At 40.9% G+C, this 21,584-nt stretch overlaps 2 protein-coding genes across 2 annotated transcripts; both read left to right on the forward strand.

Moving 5' to 3' along the window:
• Positions 1 to 101: 101 nt before the first annotated feature.
• gsdf (gonadal somatic cell derived factor) lies at positions 102 to 12,053 on the forward strand. The gene is made up of 5 exons (XM_015361352.2): positions 102 to 436; positions 3,184 to 3,350; positions 4,653 to 4,754; positions 5,715 to 5,851; positions 7,869 to 12,053. The coding sequence occupies exons 1-5, from the start codon at positions 297 to 299 to the stop codon at positions 8,007 to 8,009; spliced, it is 687 nt and encodes a 228-aa protein (XP_015216838.1). The 5' UTR covers positions 102 to 296; the 3' UTR covers positions 8,010 to 12,053.
• Positions 12,054 to 13,009: 956 nt separating this feature from the next.
• On the forward strand, positions 13,010 to 21,044 carry LOC107079214 (uncharacterized). Its single transcript, XM_015361771.2, has 2 exons — positions 13,010 to 13,507; positions 17,746 to 21,044. The coding sequence occupies exons 1-2, from the start codon at positions 13,243 to 13,245 to the stop codon at positions 18,102 to 18,104; spliced, it is 624 nt and encodes a 207-aa protein (XP_015217257.2). The 5' UTR covers positions 13,010 to 13,242; the 3' UTR covers positions 18,105 to 21,044.
• The last annotated feature ends 540 nt before the right edge of the window (positions 21,045 to 21,584 follow it).

Raw genomic sequence — 21,584 nt, forward strand, 5'->3', positions numbered from 1 at the left:
TTCTTCTTTCCTCTTTTTGTCTAACCATCTCACGCTCACTGGACAGGAAAACAATGTGAAATATTCCAAGGACAACCTGGCTTGTAAGGAGATAAAAACCAGGTTCCCAGGCTACTACAAGTAAGACATTCCCTCCCTGACATTTCACGACCAGTGGACATACATTGTCCACACTTCCCTGAAAGTAGGAAGGATAAAAGGCTCTGTTTCCTCCAGCCCTCATTTAAGCACAAAACAAGACAGAAGTCTGCGTGTACCTCTCCAAATTGTAGCTTAACCGCTCACTTTCCTCAGAGATGTCCATCCTCCTGTTTCTTGTGGCATTCCTGTTTGGCTGTCCCGTGGGAAAGGCCTCTACCCTGCGTCCCTCCAGGGTGCTCCCCTCAGCAGGGCCTGTGGCCTCTGTCTCCGACGTGCCCGTGGTACCGATGACCAGGTGAGACATGACCTCTGCGTATTTTTCCATGCAGGGCGCTTATCGATTGGGTGTGCGGAATAGTGTACTGTATGCCTGAGAGGAGAGAGGAAAAAACCCCAGAAAGGTGACAAAAAAGAAATCCCAACAGTGCCAGGTGGCAGGTTAAAGATTGGATAAAAGCACTAAATAATACTCTAGTACTGGTCAAGAATCAAGCTGATCGAATTAGGGAATTAAATGATGTTGTATATTAAATGGGATAATTGTATTGGTGCAGTACAAAGGATACTGTACAGTATATAAGATTGTTTTACACGGCTTAGTGTCTCTAATACTACAGGCAGTTCTTTGGTTCTTAAGGGGCAGTTGTTACAAGGAATGATAATCGGTTTAGATTTCTTATATAATGTTTTATTTCTTTCTTTATTAATAAATGACTTAATGAAATTATGAAAAGCACCATTTGTAAAGAATGCTCTTGTCGCATTTTGAAAGAAAGTCTTAAATGTGTATACCATCAAACACATGCCACAGAGCATGTGAAATGCCATTTTCTCTATCTTCTTGTTAAAAGTTGACTGTTTTGAAGAGAGCGGTATTTTTGAAGATAAACAGTGACAAATCTTCTTACAGTATATTGAAACAACTGCTGTGAAGACGTAATTTCATTTTATTTAATTACAACATGACAATAATGTAAACTTTTACCATTTAATTATAATGGCCTCAAGCTGCCACTTTAGCAAGTCTTGTGTTCAACCAGCATGCTCTTACAGCATTTATTAAAGAGATCCAATATGATATGCAGCATAGAAAATGGATATTGAAGGATAAAGATTAGTCTTTATAAAAAGCAATTTCAAGTTAAGTATTAAGGCAACACAGCAGGACTTCTTTGTAAAATGAAAGGCCAGCTCTTAGTGTTTACCAGTTTATTAGTGCTTGTCCTGTCTCACCTTTAGGGAGAGTGTGATTATTTAATACATGATACTTCAAAACTTAATAAATACCTTGATAGGTAATTCAGATCTTGGTGTTTAAAAATAAAGATCTTTGGAATTGCCAGGGGTCCCTTTACAGTACCTTGTCCATAGAATTAGTGCACATAAAATCATGCTAAGGTAAAAGAAGCAGACATATCATAGCAAATACATCAAAATGTATGCAGGCAGCAGATGGGGGGTCATTTTTAAGGAGTGCAGGGTAAATCAGTGGTGTTGGTCACCAGTCTCTCCCTGTGTCTGCTACTTTCAATAGCTGGGTCTTTAACCCAACATAAAGTAATCCAGGCATTTTGGCAACATTGCAATGAAACTAACCTGTTCTTTCATGTTTTGTGAAATTGCGGAGCCTGTGCTAACTTCCCTGGAGCAAAATGGAGGGAATTCCACCTTCTTAAAAAAAAACATAAAACACATTGGTTGCATTAGAAACTGGAAAAAAATAATTTGGAGCCAAATAGCTTTCCCTTAACCTCATCCTGTCTTACCAAAGACAGTTAAGTTACCTCAGGGCACAAATGGCGTGCATTATGCTCATTAAAAAGACACTACTGTTTGTCTGTTACTAAGTTGAGACAGGGTACTACATGATAGATCCATAGTTGAGTTCTTCAGGTTTGGCATTGAGAAGAAGTTCTTGTATTTTTACAGAGATATTTTATTGGTTATTCATCTGGGGGGGGGTTGCATGTGATTTCAGAGCTAACCCGAGGCCATTAAAGCAAAAGATCAAGTAATTTTCTAATTACAGTAAACTGCAATTCATTTGGATTTAACAGCAAAAGAGAGTTTGAAAATAAATCTTTGTGTGAGTCGCCTTCTTATTTTCAACAAAGATATTGGCTTCATTAACACTACTCCACACTCCAGTAAGGAGTACTACAGGTAATGTGCTTGGTGGCTCATTAACAGATACCCCCAATTCACTCTCCCTGATCACAATGTTCATGTCTGCGGTTCAGTTGCATGTTACTTTGCTGTTTCGTTTACGCCGAGATGCTAGGGCCTCTTCTCTGCGCTCAGATATGTGCTGTTTTACTGCGGTTCTTTCTCATGTGGTACAGTTTTACATCCAAAAAGCAATGCCAGGAGGCTGAGATGTAACACCGCAGTGAAGTTAAGAAAACAACATTCCTTCAAAAACAAAGACTCAACTGTCTAAAATTGCACAATCAAGCGAGCTGCCAGCCAACTGAAGAGCCGCTGAGATATTAACTGGGTTTACCTAATTACACAGAGGCCTTCTGAAAATATTGTGCTAAATATTTGTGTTATATAGTATACCCACATCCGTAGATAGAGATATTTTGTCAAAGCAAAGATTTTTAAGGGGACTAAAGGAGTTGTTATTAAAAGTTTTGTGTTAAAATGTGCTACAGTATCTCCTAAACTGTGAAAATAACTCAAGATTGTCTGCTACTAAAAAGCTGGACACTGACAGTGGAGCAGTGTGTCAGGCTCGTGGAGATATTCAGTAACCTTTTTCCCCCAAGTGCATATCCACAAAAAAACAGAATAACAAAACAAAAGGCTCAATGGTTTGCTTAATGATAAACATTCATAAGGCTTGCTGAGACTACAGTGGATCAGAGTCGCTGGCACATTCTGGGATATAAAAAAACGTAAACATGAAATAAGGGTAAGAATTTAATAGAACATAGCAATTATACTATAGAAGTGTTAAAGAAAAAACAGAAATGTCAGAAAACTACAGAACTGTAGTAGAATGTAACTTGACCTGTTTGTCTCCAACTCTGAAACTAGTTGTCAAGGGGAACCACTGCAGACCATCAGAACGAAGCTACTTGAAGCTTTCAGCCTGAAACAGGCTCCTGATGTGAATCCGGAAGGCATGAGTGAGCTGAGAGACCACTGGAAAGCTGCCCTAAGTGTTTTTTCCAAGAATTCAGAGACATCCGAGACAGCCACTGGTAAAGAATATCCCACTGTACAAAAAACACTCTTTGAAAGATGAATCCTTAGTCAATTAATTAGAAGACAGTGAAGACCAATTCTATTGATTAACCGAACACTACTCTCTAGTCTAGAGTATCTATTCCCGGTGTGCGCACACTCAGGTTGCTTTACAAATCAAAGTTACAATTGTAGAATAATATAAAATGTGGGTAAAAATTTGAGTTTAAGGAGAACAAGTTTCAAACTCAATTATTAAATAGTTACAAACTATTAAAACAGGTATTATTTGTAGTCAAGGTGCTAGGCACTTTCTAATTATTTATTTTGAGCCACATGCAGACAATACTTTTTTATTTGATTGTGTTAAACCTGATGTGAGGGGCTCAAGCTGGAAAAGCATGACAGCACAGGTATCCCTGTTGTCCAGACATCAAAGGCTCAGTCTGAACCAGACCCTCTCACCAGCAGTGACCAGGAAGACACTGACAGCACTCAGCCGGCTGGGTGAGGTCAGAGTGGGGCTGGTTTGTCAGTGAGAGCAGCATTGCTCCAGTCACCGATGCTGTATCGCCTGTGGTGCTTGTGTTTCACACCACAGTGTGCACAGACCTTCTTCAGAGTGGCTCAGCCCTATAAGAAATGCTGTCAACTCCCAATCATCCAGCAGAACACAAGAGCGTCACTTCTACTCCGTCTGAGGCTACCCTCAAGGCCTGTCTGTTGGCGGTCGCTGCAGTAAAAAGTCAATTAACAACTGGCAGTTCTTAATTGGCTATTGATTTGCTTGTTTTAATATCTATCCATCCATCCTTTATTCAGGTGAGCAGGTGCCTATCTCAGCCAGCAACACACACAAGGCAGGATACACCCTTGACGGGATACCAGTGCATCGTAGGGAACACACTGACACAGACACTCACATGAGAGCCAGTTTTTCCCATGAACCTACCAGCATGTCTTTGGACTGTGGGAGGAAACCGGTGCTTCCCGAGGAAAGCCACACACACAGGGAGAACATGCAAACTCCACACAAATAGCACCCCAGGAATTGAATCCAGGGCTCCAGCACTGCAAGGCAGCAATGCTAATGACTGTGCCACCCCTTGTGTTAATATAATATATATGTTAATATAAAATTAGCAAAACATCCAGAGCTTATCCACGACTATTGAGAGAATAAAAAGTTCAATTCCAGAACCATTTTAGTAGCTAAATGCTCCAGAATATGAGCTTCTCTTTCCAGAATATCTGTATGTGTGCAAACAGACCTGTTGACTGGTATTGGTGTGGTTGTGACTGTCAGCATTTTTCTGCAGTGGGTAACACCGTCACCCTCCAGGAGTCTTACCTGAACAACTCCAAAAGCACCACAACGAGGGTGAGCTGCTGCAAGATGACATCACAGGTCTTTATCAAAGGTAGGCTTCATTTCAGAACGCGACACTGAACCGTACTGCCTTCTGAAGCATGGTCATTCAAATACCTGTCATCCACTGTGACTACAATAATTTAAGTGCTTAACTGTCAAGACTTTAATAGGTTTTAGATTTAGGTGAAAGATTTATTTAATTACAATGCTGAAGGGTTTCCCCGGTTATCAAAAGTTTATTCCAATATGGTGCACGGTAAATTAATGTTTAATAGCATTCAATTAGAAAAATATGAATACACAGAATTGCGATACATGGCCTAATACAGTACATACCTAAAAATGCTGAGAAGGTGGGCTCCAATTTATCATAACTGCAGAATGACAAGCCTGTTATATATAAAAACAGACTATGAGAATAATACAAATTATACCGATGTTTAAGAGTTAAGAGTTCATTTTGCTAGCGTAAGAGTTTTGCAATATCCATTACATATCCAGTTGTTATGTAATGTCTTACCTGACTTAACTTTGTTTTTCTTTTTTTACCTGATATTAATATTGCTCTTAAACTATGTAATCAAAACACGATTTGTGAATCTATGCTTATTTGTATGTTGTGGTGTAAGAGCCAAAAACGATTACCACCACAAATAAAAAATCAATCTTAAAAATAACTACACATAAAGAGGAGTGCAACTTTATATGTTACATTTAGAAAAATGTTTCTTTCTCTGCCGTTTGGTATGAAAATCTCAGAGGACTGCCGCTTTTCATAAGCAAGTCCAAAATGAGTCCAAAATGCTTTAGGCGGTGGGCATGGTTTTTTCCTGAAGGTGGTTTACAGTCGTTGTCTTGTGGTATTTTAAACGAACCTGCAGGACGGGGTCTCTCCCCGGGCAGGATTGGAGACAAAAAAAGGCCGATGTAACGGGAGGTGTACTCTCTTGCCACACCAGCTCCCACTCGCGAGTTTTTTCACAAGGCCTCTCTCTCCTGCTCCTGTCAGACCTGGGCTGGGAGACATGGATCCTGCACCCCGAGAGCTTCGCCTACGCCCAGTGTGTGGCCTGCGCGCCCCACAGAGACAGGGCCCGGCTCCGCTGCGGACCAGCCGGCCTCGCCTCCAGGCATCATGCCCCACAGGTGCTCTGCAGGGCTTCCTCTGCGGTATCCCACCCGTGCCGTTCAACACACAGTACGGTACCCTCAGGCACACATCCCAGGCGCTTCCAGACTGTTTTCAGGGGAAGCTGTCAATTATGAATCACTGCTATGGCCCAAGGGCAGAGGCTACTCAGATATGTGTGGGGCTTGCTAAGGATATTTGGTGTTACTATATTTAGATTTTCCACAACAATACCTACACAATCATGATTTTTCCATTTTTTATTCAATTAATTATTTACCGCTTTCTTTTTGTTTTGTTCTGTTGTTTTTTTTTGCTTTGAACGTGTGCATTATGTTGTGTATTTAGCAAATGTTATTAACCGTGTTTCCGTAGTGTAGTGGTTATCACATTCGCCTCACACGCGAAAAGGTCCCCGGTTCGAAACTGGGCAGGAACATGTTGGGGCGGAGCAGTGGCTCTGTGGCTAAGGATCTGTGCCTGTGGCTGGAGAGTTGCTGGTTCAAATCCTGAAGCTGGCAGACGAATCCTACTCCGTTGGGCCCCTGAGCAAGGCCCTTCACCCCAACTGCTCCAGGGGCGCTATTCAATGGCTGACCCTGTGCTCTGACCCCAAGCTTCTCTCCCTGTCTGTGTGTCTGTGTCTCATGGAGAGCAAGCTGGGGTATGAGAAAAGATAATTCCTGATGCAAGAAATTGTAAAGGGTTATAAAGTGATGTTATTATTATTATTAACTGCTGCTGCAAAAGTGTCCTGACTTTAAAAGCTTGAAACCAACGAAACGTGAAAACCGGACAGGGGTCAGGCTTCTTTTGCATCTCCTTCAAAACGACAGCAAAATCCCTTGAAAGGGGTACTGTAAAAATCCTCATGTACTGTATATTCCATTTACTGGTAGTAGCAGCTCCTGAAAAACATGGGGAAACCTGGAGAATGCAATCATTAATTGAATAGCCCTTTAAGATCAATGCAAGTTCACCGATTCACTTTCTTTCGGTATTTGAGGTAGTCCAACCGATACTGACTCTATAGTGATTGTATTAGTCTTGGAAAAAAAAACTCAAAAACCGAGAAGGCTTAGTTTAACTGAAAATGCAACACAATGTGGTTCCCAAGTTATCAGTGCTTTGTCTATGCGGCTGATAAACGAGGATACGCTGTGTGATGTCAATATGTCTCTTTGTGCAAGGTCGACACAGCTGTCCAAGCTCTTCAAGCTGATACCCTGGCTTCTTTCAAAAAGCCGCTGGATGAGACACTGTAATTAATTGGCCATTAAAATCAATCAAGCTAGAGAATTCTAACATTCCTCTTCAGAACTTATGTCGCCTTGGGAGTTGAAGAGGAAACACAGCTTCATTGGCAATAGTTTCCTATTCTGCCAACACACCAGTTTGCCAACACATGATCATCTTAAGGCAAGACGAAACAGGGCTCTGCCACGAAAATGAAGCCTCAAAGCAGGGTCATATTAAGCTATGAGTTCGGCAAATCACCAACGTTTTATTTGTATACCATTATATCCTAATCTTGCCTGCTCCCTCATCTACATATGTAAGTTTCACACTCAGGTTTTCCCCTTCACATACTGCATCTCTCTCGCATCCCACAATGCCTCCCGATCTGCACCCTTACAGCAGCTCCCTGGCTCAATCCTCTCTGTATTAACAAGGGGGAGGGGGCCGGGTTGGGTAGCCTGTCCTAATGGCTACACTGCCATTCCCTCAGCTAGGTGAGTCCGAACAAATAATTTCTACATATTTCTTTCCATTACTGCATTCACTAGCATCCAACAAAACTGCTGAAATGTGCAATTGCGGTCGCTTTCCCTCTGTTATAATTATAATATTAATAATAATAATAATACACTTTATTTTATATAGCGCCTTTAAAGGTGGCTTCTCAAAGCGCTTTACAGGATGACAATAACAATAAATAAGAAGACTACAAATTATCTTGGTCGTGGTAGACACATGCTTTGCTGCGTCCCTCTCTTCAGACCCCTGACGGGTCTCTCTGCTCCTGCTCCTCAGGTCTCCTGCTGTGGGCCTGTGGCGTTCCGCATGGTTCCCTTCATCTACCTTGACCACCACAGCACTCTGACCATCTCCAACATCCCACTGGTGCAAGACTGCAGCTGCACTACAGACCCTGGCACTGGTATGGAAAACTAACCACTGGTCTGTCTACAAATTAACTTTCCAAAGTGCTTGGGAGCCCACTCCGTCTTTGATGTGCCTTTTTTGGTCTTGGACAGAAAAAATAACAAAGTGCTTTAGACATAAGCTTAATGCCTTTCAGACGCTGTCATCGTAAGCATTCGGCTGCTCTTTTCATGGCAGTTCTCTGTTGGCTCACACTTTGTTTTCTAGGCCAGTCAAAATGCCCGTTTTAACGTTATTCCCTATTATGGAGAAGATTCTGAGCGCACAACTGAATGGAATGGACAGGGCTTGTCAAAGTAAAAAAACCTTCTGAATCTACAAGATTTCAGCAATGTGATCTGGCAAACGATTAAACACAAAAGAACAAAGAATGCCTTTTGAATATTCTTCAGATATATCACCATGCTTTGCAGGCTTAGCAATGCTTTGGATAGACTTTTTGGGCCAGTTTTATATATTTCATGAAAAAAAAAAACATAAATCAAAGGATCCGCTAATATCATTGTCATTTTGCTGTAATTTAATATCTAAGACACCTTTCATGTTTCTGTGGGGTTCTTTTTTATCATTTTAGTTTAGCTCATAACCATATAAATAAATTATTTTACTGTTGATATGTGTTTGGACAGAAATAGTAAAACAAATGTGTATTGTGAGCTAGCATTTCAGCCTGATGTGTTATAGTACAAAACTACATTTTAGTTCACCCTTTGCAGAGCTAAAGTATGTTACCTGGTTTTATTCCTATGTAATATGTATGTCTGTATATGACATATCTTGAGAGGGAATTAAAAAGATTTAGGAGTTTTGTCATTTCCCAGACAAACTAAATGAGAACGGTTTAGTCAATAATTACTGGCTGCACTATTTCAATGGTGTTTAATGTATATGAAATAAATATAGCAAAGGGGACTGAAAAAATAGCACTTGAACCTTGAAAGCTCAAAATGATACATACATATACTGTACATATACATGGATATACATACCCCCTACTTTCAAAGTGAAAATATATTTAAACAATGGCTTTAATATTCTGTAATACCAGTTCTGCTGTTCCCTTCCATAATAACATTGTTTTTAATGGTGAGCAACTTTTGTTAAAACTCTAGGATGCACTGTATTATCTGGAAGCATGTGGGGTAGTGGCTAGGGTTCAGGATCTATCTAAGACAGGTTCACATCCTGACACGGGTTCCACAAGGTGTGCCACTCTGATTAATTCAGTGAAATACCAGATCTTGTGCGTGCATACCAATTTCAAGTCACTTTGAATAAAAGCATCAGCCAGAATTACTATAATAATGACCTTTGTCATCCTCATACAGTGATACAGTATATCATGCAGTTTTGGCAACAGCATTCATTTCAGGTTTCCACTGTGACCCAAAAGAAGCTGTAGCGTACCCCTTTTCAGCAGATATGGTTCTGGAGAGGCACCACATTGCTGCATTAAATGGGTTCCACACTGCATGATGTTCTGCCTCCACAGAGGTTGGATGATTCCTTCCAGAGTTCTAATTCCTTCCTAGATCAGCCAGCCAGCCAGCCAATCATGAACACTAGACTGCCACATTCCAGATCTCCAGAGCCACTTCTACAGGAAGAGATGAGATGTCCTGACATGATTGTACTCAATCGAGACCGAGAGCATCAGGACTCGAGGCTAGCAGGAAGGAAGCAGTCCACTCCAGAAAAAACAAAATGGTTACGTTTGGCAAAATCAGTATGTGGCTGTGACGCAGAATCTCACAGATTCTCACTGCTTTAAGCGCTGGATGGTGCCAAAGGCCACATTGTCAGATATGAGTCAGTGCAGCCCATTGGTTTGTGGTTGTAACATGAACTGTTAAAGCAAAGGTTGTTCACAATCAGTTTTGTTTATTCTATACAAACTGTGTAGATATATTCTATGGAGTGGAGTAGTAGTCAGTGGAATTTTCCCTTAGGATAATTTCTCTAAAATAGAAAGACTATTCTGTTTGCTCATCACATATTTTGTGGAGCCCAAGGGCAAAGTGTACTCTTAGCACAAACTGGAACTGAAACAAACTGAGCTGTTTTGTTCCATACTACCCATTTCTGGCAGTGTTTGCTGTGACCCAGGTGGTCGATAACATTTTCACACCCATGTCTGTCCTGAACTTGGATGAGATAGTCTGCATCATGGTGGGTCAACATATAACAATTAAGAAAAGAAAAAGTAAAAAAAAAAATTTACCACTTGTAAGTGCTTCACTGGAAACATAACACATCGTAATTTACTCAAATGATTTAACTGCGGTAGAATTCCTGCCTGAATTATTTACAGTCCTTGACAAATGTATTGCAAGCAATCATTACTTTGTTGATGTTTCAGCTTATCATTCCTTTGAGATGTAAATTATTACTATCCTTGGCTGAAGACAGAGCCATATCAATTTGTTTTTAGTTCTTTGATTTGTACAGTACATTACTGCAAGGTTTTAGCAACCCTGTAATCAGAAGGGCCTCCACAGGCGTGTGTCGAGACGGTGTTTTCTAATTTTACAGTCATCTGCAAATGTTTAGAAAACAGTGATAGAAATAACAGAAAAGGGCTGGAGAACACAAAAGTTGAACATCCAGCTTATAAATTTTGATTTAAAAAAAAATTAACTAGGAGGACAACAATGATGTGATACTGTATGTCAACTCTTGCCTCATGCAAAAATGATTTAAAATCCTGATGTATGTTGACTCATTTAAAGCAGAGGTCCCCAGTCCTGGAGGCCTGATGTGTCTGTAGCTTTCCCAGGTGTCTAGTTTAAGGCAACAGCACCTTGACAGTTGGCAGAGGTAGGAAAATTGGTGTGATGAAGCTGATAACAAGCTGAATCAGTTTGACAAGAGCCCATCTGGACTGAAAATCTGAAAATCACATTGGCACCGGGACCGACAACCCCTCATCTGAAACATCTAGAACAATAACTGAGTTGATTCATTTAATTTTCTGCGTCACCCGGAACACATCTGAATACTTTCTAGTAAAAACATTTGAAGGCTCCATCAGTACAGTACAAAGAAGATTGCTGAAGGAGATGGCTTATATCTGATGACCTTGAGTACATTTAAAAAAATTAAGATACTTTGTAATGAAGACTCTCTCAAACTGATTAGGCAAACATCCATGGAGTTCATCTTGGGCTTCAAAAAACTGAAGGCTTCAGAAAGTTGTTGAAAAATGTATTATACTGTGATTCACTGACTTAATGGACAAGGTCTATTTCAAACTGATCTTTCATCTGAGTTCTTGAAGCCCAAAATATACATGTACATTTTTGCTTTGGGTTGGTAATCTGCTCAGAATTGTGTGTAATGACACTAAAATACATTTTATACACCACTGTGCAAAACGTTTAGACATTTATCACTGTTGGATCCTTTGTATTTGTTTTTTCTTCATGCAGAAGAAAAGTTCTCTTGTAATCATTTGCTAATTTTTGTACTGAAATCACTGTATTTTGTCATATAAATAGCAGCCTTTGTCTTTTATGGATGTGTAGAGAGAAACAAATGACGGTAAAAATGAGACACACTGTACCTGTCAGTGAGCTGATTAGATTGGTAAATGTGAAGAATTTGCTACTGCAACACTTCATATTGGCTGCTCATGTATAGTTTACCATGATTTGTTGTGGTCGATTTTCTGTAGATTCTGACCAGTGTGACTTACAGACTGCTGAATAACCAGCTTGATTTATTCACACCCAAACTAAACTGTATTAACAGTCAAAATTGTATTAATAACAGTCAAATTTGTTAGAATTGAAGAAAACAACAGTGGAGTCTTGGAGTTTATTGCTGATGCTAATAACATACTATACATATATTATAACTCCCAATTGTGTCTACGTTGCAATGCATGTTACCTTTATCTTTTATGTCTTAGGAAACAAATTTCTGCTACTTTCCAATCAGATATATTTCATGCTATGAGTATAATGATGTATTCTGCATTTTTACATTACTGCATGTACGGTAATCCTCTGCTTATTGTTTTATCTTTTGGTTAAATAAAAGCATTACAAAATATTTCTAAGTCATTTTTATTTTACACCTCAAACATTTTCCAGCCACTATCTATGATCATATTTAACTATGTCAATTTAAAAATACATGCATACTTACATGTTCTCAAAATGTCATGAGATATGCCTAAATATGAAATTGCAGACATTTCAGAACCAGAATTTGGTCCTGTCATCTTGATCATAATCAAGACTGACAGAGAATTCCCACTAACTGAATTAGATATTCTTGTTTAATTCAGAACAAATTGCTACATATTTTATGTTATTTGTGAATATAGGTTCAGTAAATAATGTAACATAGTCTTGTTCGTGTTATGTAAGTAATTTTAATGCATGTGGTGCATGTCAAACTTAATTTATCAAGATATTTAAACATCTGAAGTATTTACAGAGCAAAGAGTGCAATATACTTGAATGTATCTGTAACTAAAAATGGTTCTGTGCAAGCTGTTCTTTGTGTGCACATATCTTCTGTTTCCACAAGTTATAAAGTAATATATTTTATTTTTAATTAAATAAAATTTCTCCAAATATGAAATGTTTCTAAAACGTTGCAGTGATGCTGCAGACAACTAGTTCTCTGCTTACATTAGTAATAATAAATAATAAAATACATAAAAATAAAAAACATACCGTATTTGAATACTGTGGAACCGTTCAAAGTAACTTTAAGATAAGGAACTTAAAACTGATCAGGGATCCTTAACATACATGTATTTGTATAGAATTTGTTTGTCGCTACCTTTGCTGCGTAAAGTTACTGTAACTGTACAGAAATAATTTCTTAAATCACTTCTGATTTCTTAAATCGCATTGTCAAATGCACACCATTTAAGAGGCAAGGGGATACCTTAAACTGTAATCTATCGTATCATGGACTTGCCATCTGAAAAAAAAATCTTAGATCATTGTTGGCAGGCGTCTGCAGAGTATAATTCGAATACGCCTCCTAGATTTTAGCTTCCTACAAAAAGAGCTGAAACGAGAGACCGAGAGAAAAGAAACTAGCGATATTCGAACGATGCGTTCTTGCTGGGTTTGCTTTGCGCGTGTGAGTATCCCTCGTCTGTGAAGAAGACAATTCATTTTGGAACCCACAGCCGCAATTTCTGTTCACCTTAAAAAAAAAAAAGAAAGAAAGAAACCGAACCCTGCCTTCTGAAATACCCCAGACACCTCAGAGTGTCGGCATGCAGGGGTGCCGGTTGATCCGCGTGTGGTGCTTCTTTTGGCTAGCACTATCGTCGCAGCTCTTGGCCTTTGTGTTGTCTCTGGACAGTCACAGGCAATGCTCGGAGGACGACCAGCTGCTGTTTGAGGAACACATCGAAGGACAGACCAAGCCGGTCCTTGAAAATGGCTGTTTAATGCAATGTACGCTCGAGGTTTACTCAAGAATGTCTAAAAGAAAAAATCTTATGATATCAGCGGTCCGCCTCAACCTTGGGAGCGCAGGTAAGCACGTTTTTTTTTTGCGACCAGAAATGTAAATATTCAAGGCAGCACCAACAACGTTTAAACTTTTAAACGTTTTAGGCTAAACAGTATTGGAACAAGTAATAGGTTTATTCCATGTTGAAAAAAAGAAGAAAAAACAAAGTTTCAGCCGTGGAGCCTTCTTCAGGTGACACCTTTGCAGCCTACCCAGGCTGACGCAGCTACCCACCTAAACTGTATTGGTTTTGGTAATCTGTCATTATCGATATTCTTGCTCGATTAGGCTACGGTGGAGTCATACAGTACTTATTAAGAATATTTAACGTGTTAAATGTAATGTAGCACCTCCACACAGACTGCGCATTCAGAACTTTACTCGTGAGAATCTTTTTTTTGCCAACTTTGTGTTTTTTGACCCGTTTTGGCAGATTTGTAATTTTAGACCTATTGAACAACAATGATGCAATGATCAAGTAAATCGTAATCCACGCACACGAGATAGTACTTTTTTTTTGCCAAAGAAGTCTTTTATACTCAATGGAAGTCAAAAGCATTAGCTCGATGTTCAATAAGATTTAAAATCCCAAAATCCCATGTCCTTCCTCAATAATTTCACACAGCACATGAAAACGAAATACAGTATAATCTATTTAGATTAGGAATACTTTTAAGCAATAAATCAAGTGAGTAATTTGTTCAGTTAAGGGAAGAATTGGTCTTAAAGTATATCTTAACTGACAAATTGGAATAAAAAAGAAAAATAATCTGCTTTACCGATCACAGTTAATTTTACGCAGGTCTATAGAAACCAATGAAATAATGGCAATTTGTAAAACCTGCTAGAGCACTGAGGGGCCAAAACCAAAAGGCCAGCAGTACTTTTTCCTTTTCTCCTGTGCCTTTTTATTTTTTGTGGTTGCATGTTGTTGAAAGGCAGCATGGTTGTCCAGTGATTCACATAGCTACCTCACAATGCTGGTGCCCTGGGTTCAGCACCGAACCTGAGGTGCTGTCTGCATGGAGTTTGTATGTTCTCCACATGTTCACCTGTGTTTCTTCTGGAAAACTGTCCCGGGTTTGAGTGTGTGTGTCTGTGTCTGCCCTGCAGTGGACTGGTGTCCTGTCCAGGGTGTGCCCTGCCGTGTGCCCGTTGCTTGCTGGGATAGGCTCCAGCTCCCCCACGACCCTGAACTGGAAGAAAATGAGAAAATGGGCAGATGTATGGTTGCAAATGTGAACACTGACTGGAAAAGGTTCCAGCCTGATACACATTTACTTTGTTTCAAAACTTACTTTTAGCATTGCTATGTTGCCTCTTATTCAACTTACTTTTAATCATCAGAACCAGTTTTTTTGTGTCTGCGTGGTGGACAGGACAATCCCGTTACAGATTGTAGGTCTTCATCAAATCAAAACCAATTTCTAAAAACACAATACTTGCTTGATTCATCAGTAGTTTACAGGTGTTGCCAATCTTTAAAATCAGTGACCAAAAAAAACCCAACTGGATCTAGGCTCTATAGGACCAGGATTGGAAATCCTTTCTGTAGGTGGAAACACTTGTTTAAATGGCCATGGTCATTAAATGTTGTCTTAAATTGCCTTGCAAAGTGTTTTATCCATTCCATGGTAGGTCGCACGGAAATCCACACCACTCTCAGCTACATATACACAGGAGATGCCCGTCCAGTCAATTAAACAGACAAAGAATCTTTACATGCTCGTTTTTTGTAGCACCGAAGTAAAAACCTTATAACCATACCAGGTGGGAATAGTACTCTTGTTATAATGAATGATAAGAAATAATGCTTAACATGATAAGATAACACTTAAGGGCAAAAGTTACGAATAAGAGCATGCCCTTTGTGCCCCAGCTAGGTTGTTGAGTTGCTGAAATATATTTGATCAGAGGGTCTCAGCCAGCTGTTTCTTGTTGTCCTCCAACCCTCTGCGTAAAAAAGTGCCTCCTGTCCTCGGTTTTAGTGCAAATTAGTGCATATGTTGTTTCCACTTGTGCCCTCTGGTTTGTGTTTCCCTGTTCATTCTCAGGAAGCCCACTGGGTTGTCTCTGTCAGTGTGTTTTTCAGAAAGCACTTTCTTGAAACCTTCTAAACCTTTGTTTTGGACTCTATCTACAGGTATTCAGTATTAAAGTATATGTTGAAGCGTACCACATTAGGTTCACAGTTCCTTAATAGTACTTTTGCATCTGTGTTCCTCAATGTGTTTGGATTGGTTGGTCTTTCAAATAGGTGGTCTGGCAAACAAAGTAAGGAGGCTGCATTAGTCATAATTAGTAATATAATAAATAGGTGAAGAGAAACACAACCGTTTTTTAGGCATTGTTAACCAATGTTGTTTATTCAATTAAACCTCTATATACCGTAAATTATATCATTCTGGAGTTTCTTGAACACTGATGCATCACAGCAGCCAGCAGTAAGGTTTTGGAGTAGACTACAGTAGTTTCAAACAGGGGTTTCTAGTACTTTCACACCATCTCTGTAGAGTTCTCACAGGATGACAACTTGCAGATCGAACTGGGGGTTTGTTTTTCCAGCTGACAGATGTCCTACACATGAACCAAGAGCCCAGGGGTTTAGGGGATTGTATTTGTGCAGTGAGGGATACATGCTTGGGCAAAGTCAGCTGTATGTGCAAGGAGGGACATGCACACTGTGTGGTGCTGTATCTCCAGGGATTGCGGGAGGTGGGAAGGACCACTGACCCAGAACCATCCATTAGTGCAGTGGTTCCCAATGGGGTTCTGGTGACCCACACACCTGTTGGGTTTTGTTCCAGCTGAACCCTTCATTGACTCAGTAAGAATAAGATGAATCTGAACTGTTTGTTTCCCAGCTCTTCCCCATGTTGGTGCTTTAACTGTTGTATTTTGTAACTGAAATTAAATCCCAAACTTGCGACTGGAAACAAAATGCAAATATTCCAATTAACCCACTTCTTAGGTCAATGAATGCTTCGATTATCGAATGAAGGTGGGCTGGAATGAACTCCAGCAGGTATGTGTGTGGGTGGTCACCAGGACTAGTACTGGGGACCACTGCTGTAGAGGTTTAGACAGTATGATCTGCACACTCCACTCAAAGCGCTTTACAGGTAATGGGGACTCCCCTCCACCACTGTGCAGCATCCACCTGGATGATGTGATGGCAGCCATAGTGCGCTAGTGTACTCACCACACACCAGCTATCTGTGGGGAGGAGAACTGGGTATTGAAGCCAATTCATATTATTATTAGGAGGCCATGATTGGTAAAGGTCAGGGGGAAATTTGGCCAGGACAATGGGGTAACATGCCTATTCTTTTTCAGAAACGCCCTGGGATTTTTAATAATAATAATGTTTCTTTATTAGCCCTATACAATTTCTTGCATTAGGAATTTATCTTTTTGCATACCCCAGCTTTTCTCCGTGGAGACAGACAGGGAGAGAAGCTTGGGGTCAGAGTGCAGGGTCTGCCATTGTACGGTGCCCCTGGAGCAGTTAGGGTTAAGGGCCTTGCTCAGGGGCCCAACGGAGTAGGATTCCTCTGCCGGCCACGGGATTTGAACCGGCAACCTTCTGGCCACAGGCGCAGATCCTTAGCCAAAGAGCCACCACTCCACCCCATGGACATGGACAATCAGGACCTCATCCTAAAGACAGCACCTTTTTCACAGTATAGTGTCCCCATCATTACAGGGCATTAAGACCCACACAGACCGCAGGGTGAGCGCCCACTACTGATTCCACTAACACCTCTTCCAGCAGCAACCTTAGTTTTTCCCAGGTATCTCATCCAGGTGCTGGCCAGACTCACACCTGCTGAGCTCCAGTGGGCTGCTAGCTGTGAGCTGCAGGGGGATAGAGCTGCCGGCGTTCGCCCCCTGTGGGTCGACCTCCCATCCCTTTCTTTTGCAATTCGTTCCATCAGGGACTGAGTGGATTCACCTCTTTGATCTGGGCACTGAGCAGGCATCACGCCATTTCGATACTCCCCCCTCTGTACAGTAGGCGTGGGCTTGCAGATGTTGAAGCATAGACATTTATGGTGGTCTTTTCAGGAGTTCCCACAATGCCATGTTGAAGCCTAGGGAAGCAGAGGAAACGTGGAGATTTGACATGATTTTAGTGAGAGCGCGTTAGGCTTCGGAGGTATAGGGGAAGTACTGTAGTTTGATAGTGTACTCAGGTATACGCACTTGTATTTTGTACTTTTCTTCAGGTGTGGTGACAGCAGATTTTTCTCCTTCCCAGGCGCGGCTGGAGAGTACTGCTTTCCCACAAAGCTGAAGTGTACCAAGGGGCAGTACCTGCAGAGTGTCTTTGTGCTGTTGCCCGTAGAAACGGGGACGCAGGCAGTGGACGGCCCTGTTGCTCTGCGCCCCTCCTCCTCCTCCTCCCTCGATGAACGGGATCTCGTGAGGCTTCACCAGGGGCAGACGGGACTCGTTGACAACTGCGGGCTGCGCTTCAACGTCACCGAAGCCTTCACGGCCAGGCAGGGCGGCAAAGCCTTCTGTGTGGAAATCGTGTCGGAACAGGGCACCCCTGCCCTGAAATGCGAGCCGTTTCTGGCCACGGTGTGGTGGAGGCAACGTCGGCCCCCGGATTAGCTCAGTTCGGAGGGACCTGGTTTTCGGATTTGTTGACTGCAGCACACTGCCTGTTGTTCCGGAACACTCTCAGAACACTCTCTGGTTTCCAATCTTCTGGTTGTTCTATGTTTCGTTACGTAATGTGGAGAACAGCACTCAGATTTTATCGAAATGAGGACACTCTGTGAAACGCTTCAAAGCATATAAAATAAGGGCCAGAGTCCAAAGTTTAAAATGGTTGCATCCAAAATTTTAGAACTGATATTAAACAAATTGATCTAAACCATATAATCAGTCTGATAATCCTTGACCTCCCGGTCCGTCCTGCCTTGTGTTGTGATATTTTGAACCACTTTTAAAGGAATGCCATACTAGAGAATTGTGACAACCAAAACATCAGGTGTGTTTTGAGTTAGTGGGGTGGCCAGTACCTGTAATCCCTAAAGGAATGAATTTTAGAAATCAGTTACACAACATTTGTTGCACATTGCCAACATCAAGCTCAGCAACGTGATGGAAACTTGACAGAAAGTTTCTTTTAGACTTTCAGCTGGTTTGCAAATAAAGAATATCTGGAATGATGTGCTGATGAAAAAACAACAACAATTATTGCCAGAAAGATGAGATTTCTTTGCCTTTTCAGAAACCTCAGACCGTTGTTGCACTTAAATAGTACATTAATGAGTTTGAATTCTCTCACTGCTGTTTAAAGAAGGCAATCACTGTGAGTCTATTCTGTGGCCACCACCGCAGCCCACAATAGAGTCACAGTAGCAAACACTATCGTGTAGACTGCCAGGTTTTATATAACACTGACTCGGAATTGGTGAACATTGCCCAGTTACTAGATTGATTACTCTCGGTTGTTCTTCTGCACTGGTGTTTTCCTCCATCTCCTCTATCTTTATAAGTGCGACGGTGTTCATTTGAGATCTGAAGATTCCAACAGATATTTACTCTCTACCACAATGTAGACATTAGTTTCACACTTCGCTGAGGTCCACGGCTGTAAACAGCTCAGAAAGTAGGACCATTGTTCGAATTCCTAATTAGAAATTTCTCAATAGTTGCGTTCTGTATTTTTGGCAGAAAATCCATATATCATCATTGAATGTGGTGACCACGAGAAGCAGTAAATGACACTGCAGAACACATTGTGAGTAAAGTGTGATCCTTCCGTGTTCTGGCTGCAAATGCCCACTAATTTTTTGTCATGAAGGGAGTTATGGACACCAAGTGGGAAAACATACAAAACCTCACACCTGAAGAAGGCTCTACGGCCGAGACGTTGTGTTTTCTTTCTTCTCTTTTCAGCATGGAATAAACCTACGACTTGTTCCTTTGCAGCCGACGCATGCTGATGCAGCTACCCGCCTGAACATACAAAAACCTTTTCATTTACCTTTTCATTTTATTTTATTTACCTTTTCATTTTCAATGTTCCTTGTCCTTGTTGGTTCAGGTTAGAACCATTTACACACACAAAAATGCTTCTATCTCAAGACCTACCGTGATCAAAGTTGATACCAAGAGATGGCAGTGAAAAAAGGGGTGTTATTACTGTCTGAATGACAGAATGTCACACGCAATGCCAACTTACTGTATAGAAGTGGAGATGAGTTCTGTTCCCCCCCCCCCAGAAGATTTTAAAGTAACAATCCTGGTTTCTAAGCTTAGAAAAGGCTAAGGTCCTGCCTACCTCACTCACCTTCTTTTTTCAAACTTCACCCTGGTCTTTAAGATCCAGGTCAATTTTATCTGCTGCAGGTCCCCCCAGAACCAAACCGTGTTCTGTGGGTGACCTTGCTTTTCCGTCTCTGCTCACCTGTAGAATAACCTCCCCGATCATCTGGACAAGCAGTTTCAACTGAGACTTTTACAACCGATTTTCAAACCCCTCTCCACCAGCAAGCCTATCAACTTCTAGTCCTATAAACATCCTGACTTCCTATCTTTTTCCATCTTGGGTACTGTTAGCCTTTCGTTTACTGTGCAGCTGGTTGAGATTCACTGTAATGAAATGCCCTATACAAATTAGATGTAATAATAACAGATGTCGCCTGTCAATGGTGAAGTTGAAGACTGTAGATCTAATCATAAATAGACATTTGAACAATTAGAGAACATCCAGAACATATTTATTGTTTTTCAGACAATGACATGGGAGATGAAACAAAGCAAGAAACCCTACCAGAAAACAGTTATCTTTTAACAACAGGATTCTCAGAATAAGGCCTTTAACACCAAATGAGCAAGGAGCTCAGTGATGACGTCATTATTGTTTTGCCTGCATTAGAGATGTTGTTTTTCTGGTAAATGAGAAATTTAATGACTGGTCCCAATTTAACCAGAAATCTTGCTACACAACAGGTTTTTCTGTATTGCTTCTGAACACATCCGGTATATAGGTCACGCAAGGTTAAATCATTTGGTTTGCTCACTTTTAATTATTATCAGTTTTTGCGTAACCTGGATAGTTTTAGCTCAGTGAGGGATCTGTGAGCTGAGGTTTAAGAACCTGAAGTGGACAGAACCTGAATTGGGCAGAATGGAGTGATTGGATTGCTCATGGGGAGCACGAATCCTTAAACGTGGTTGATGGGTTTCTTGGATTTATAAGCTATGAAATATTTTACCATTGCAATAAACTGAACAGTCTTTAAGGTATTAAAGGCTATTGAATGGTATTTTTCTACTTAGTTTTAGATTTTATTTAATTCTGTTACGCATAATTCTCAGTTGTCTTCAATGTTAAGATTTTTGTAATGAAAGAAAAGTGAATTATTTGGGTGAATGTTTTCAAAGATACCATCTTTTGCATCACAGTTGTATATTGCCGCACAAAATAAAAGCAAGAGTGTATGAACACAGAAGATGATGGTAAGAGATCACAAAGATTCTTTCAGCCTGAAGGCTTTTGCTGCATTTTGCTTTCAAATAAATTGATACACGATTTTATTTCAATAAAGTGTTTCTTCCTTTCCGTATGCCTACTGCATAACAAGTGGAAATCAGAAGACTGCACTGCACTTAGCTATTGAGTATTTTATAAAAGGTGATGTTGCTCCTTGTACCCTGTTACCCCGAAAGAGAAAATTAGCCCCAAACCCAGGGGGTATCTCTGGGAGCCCAGCTGCAGAGGACTGAGCATTTATACAAAAGCCGGGAGTCAGGAGTGTGATACCCTCACCTCATCCCCTCATCCTCAGCTCTCTGAGGCCATGAACATGACTGACTCACCTCCTGTCCTTCCTCCTGCATTGACGATTTCTGTGTTGGGTTGCCAGGCAGCCTCGGGAGCTTGGAAGCTACTCTTCTCTTTGGGGGAACAAGGTTCCAGAAGTCACTTCACATTCAATATCATTTCAAAACATAGCCACCAAGCAATAGAATAGCACACCTATGGGGTTATATTGTGGGCCTGGTGGGAGACTGTTATCCAAATCCAGAAGCATTGTGACAAGGATGCCAAGCTGTCTGGGGGACAGAGGCAACCAC

Source organism: Lepisosteus oculatus, chromosome 3 (assembly GCF_040954835.1).
Source record: "Lepisosteus oculatus isolate fLepOcu1 chromosome 3, fLepOcu1.hap2, whole genome shotgun sequence".
Taxonomy (NCBI): domain Eukaryota; kingdom Metazoa; phylum Chordata; class Actinopteri; order Semionotiformes; family Lepisosteidae; genus Lepisosteus; species Lepisosteus oculatus.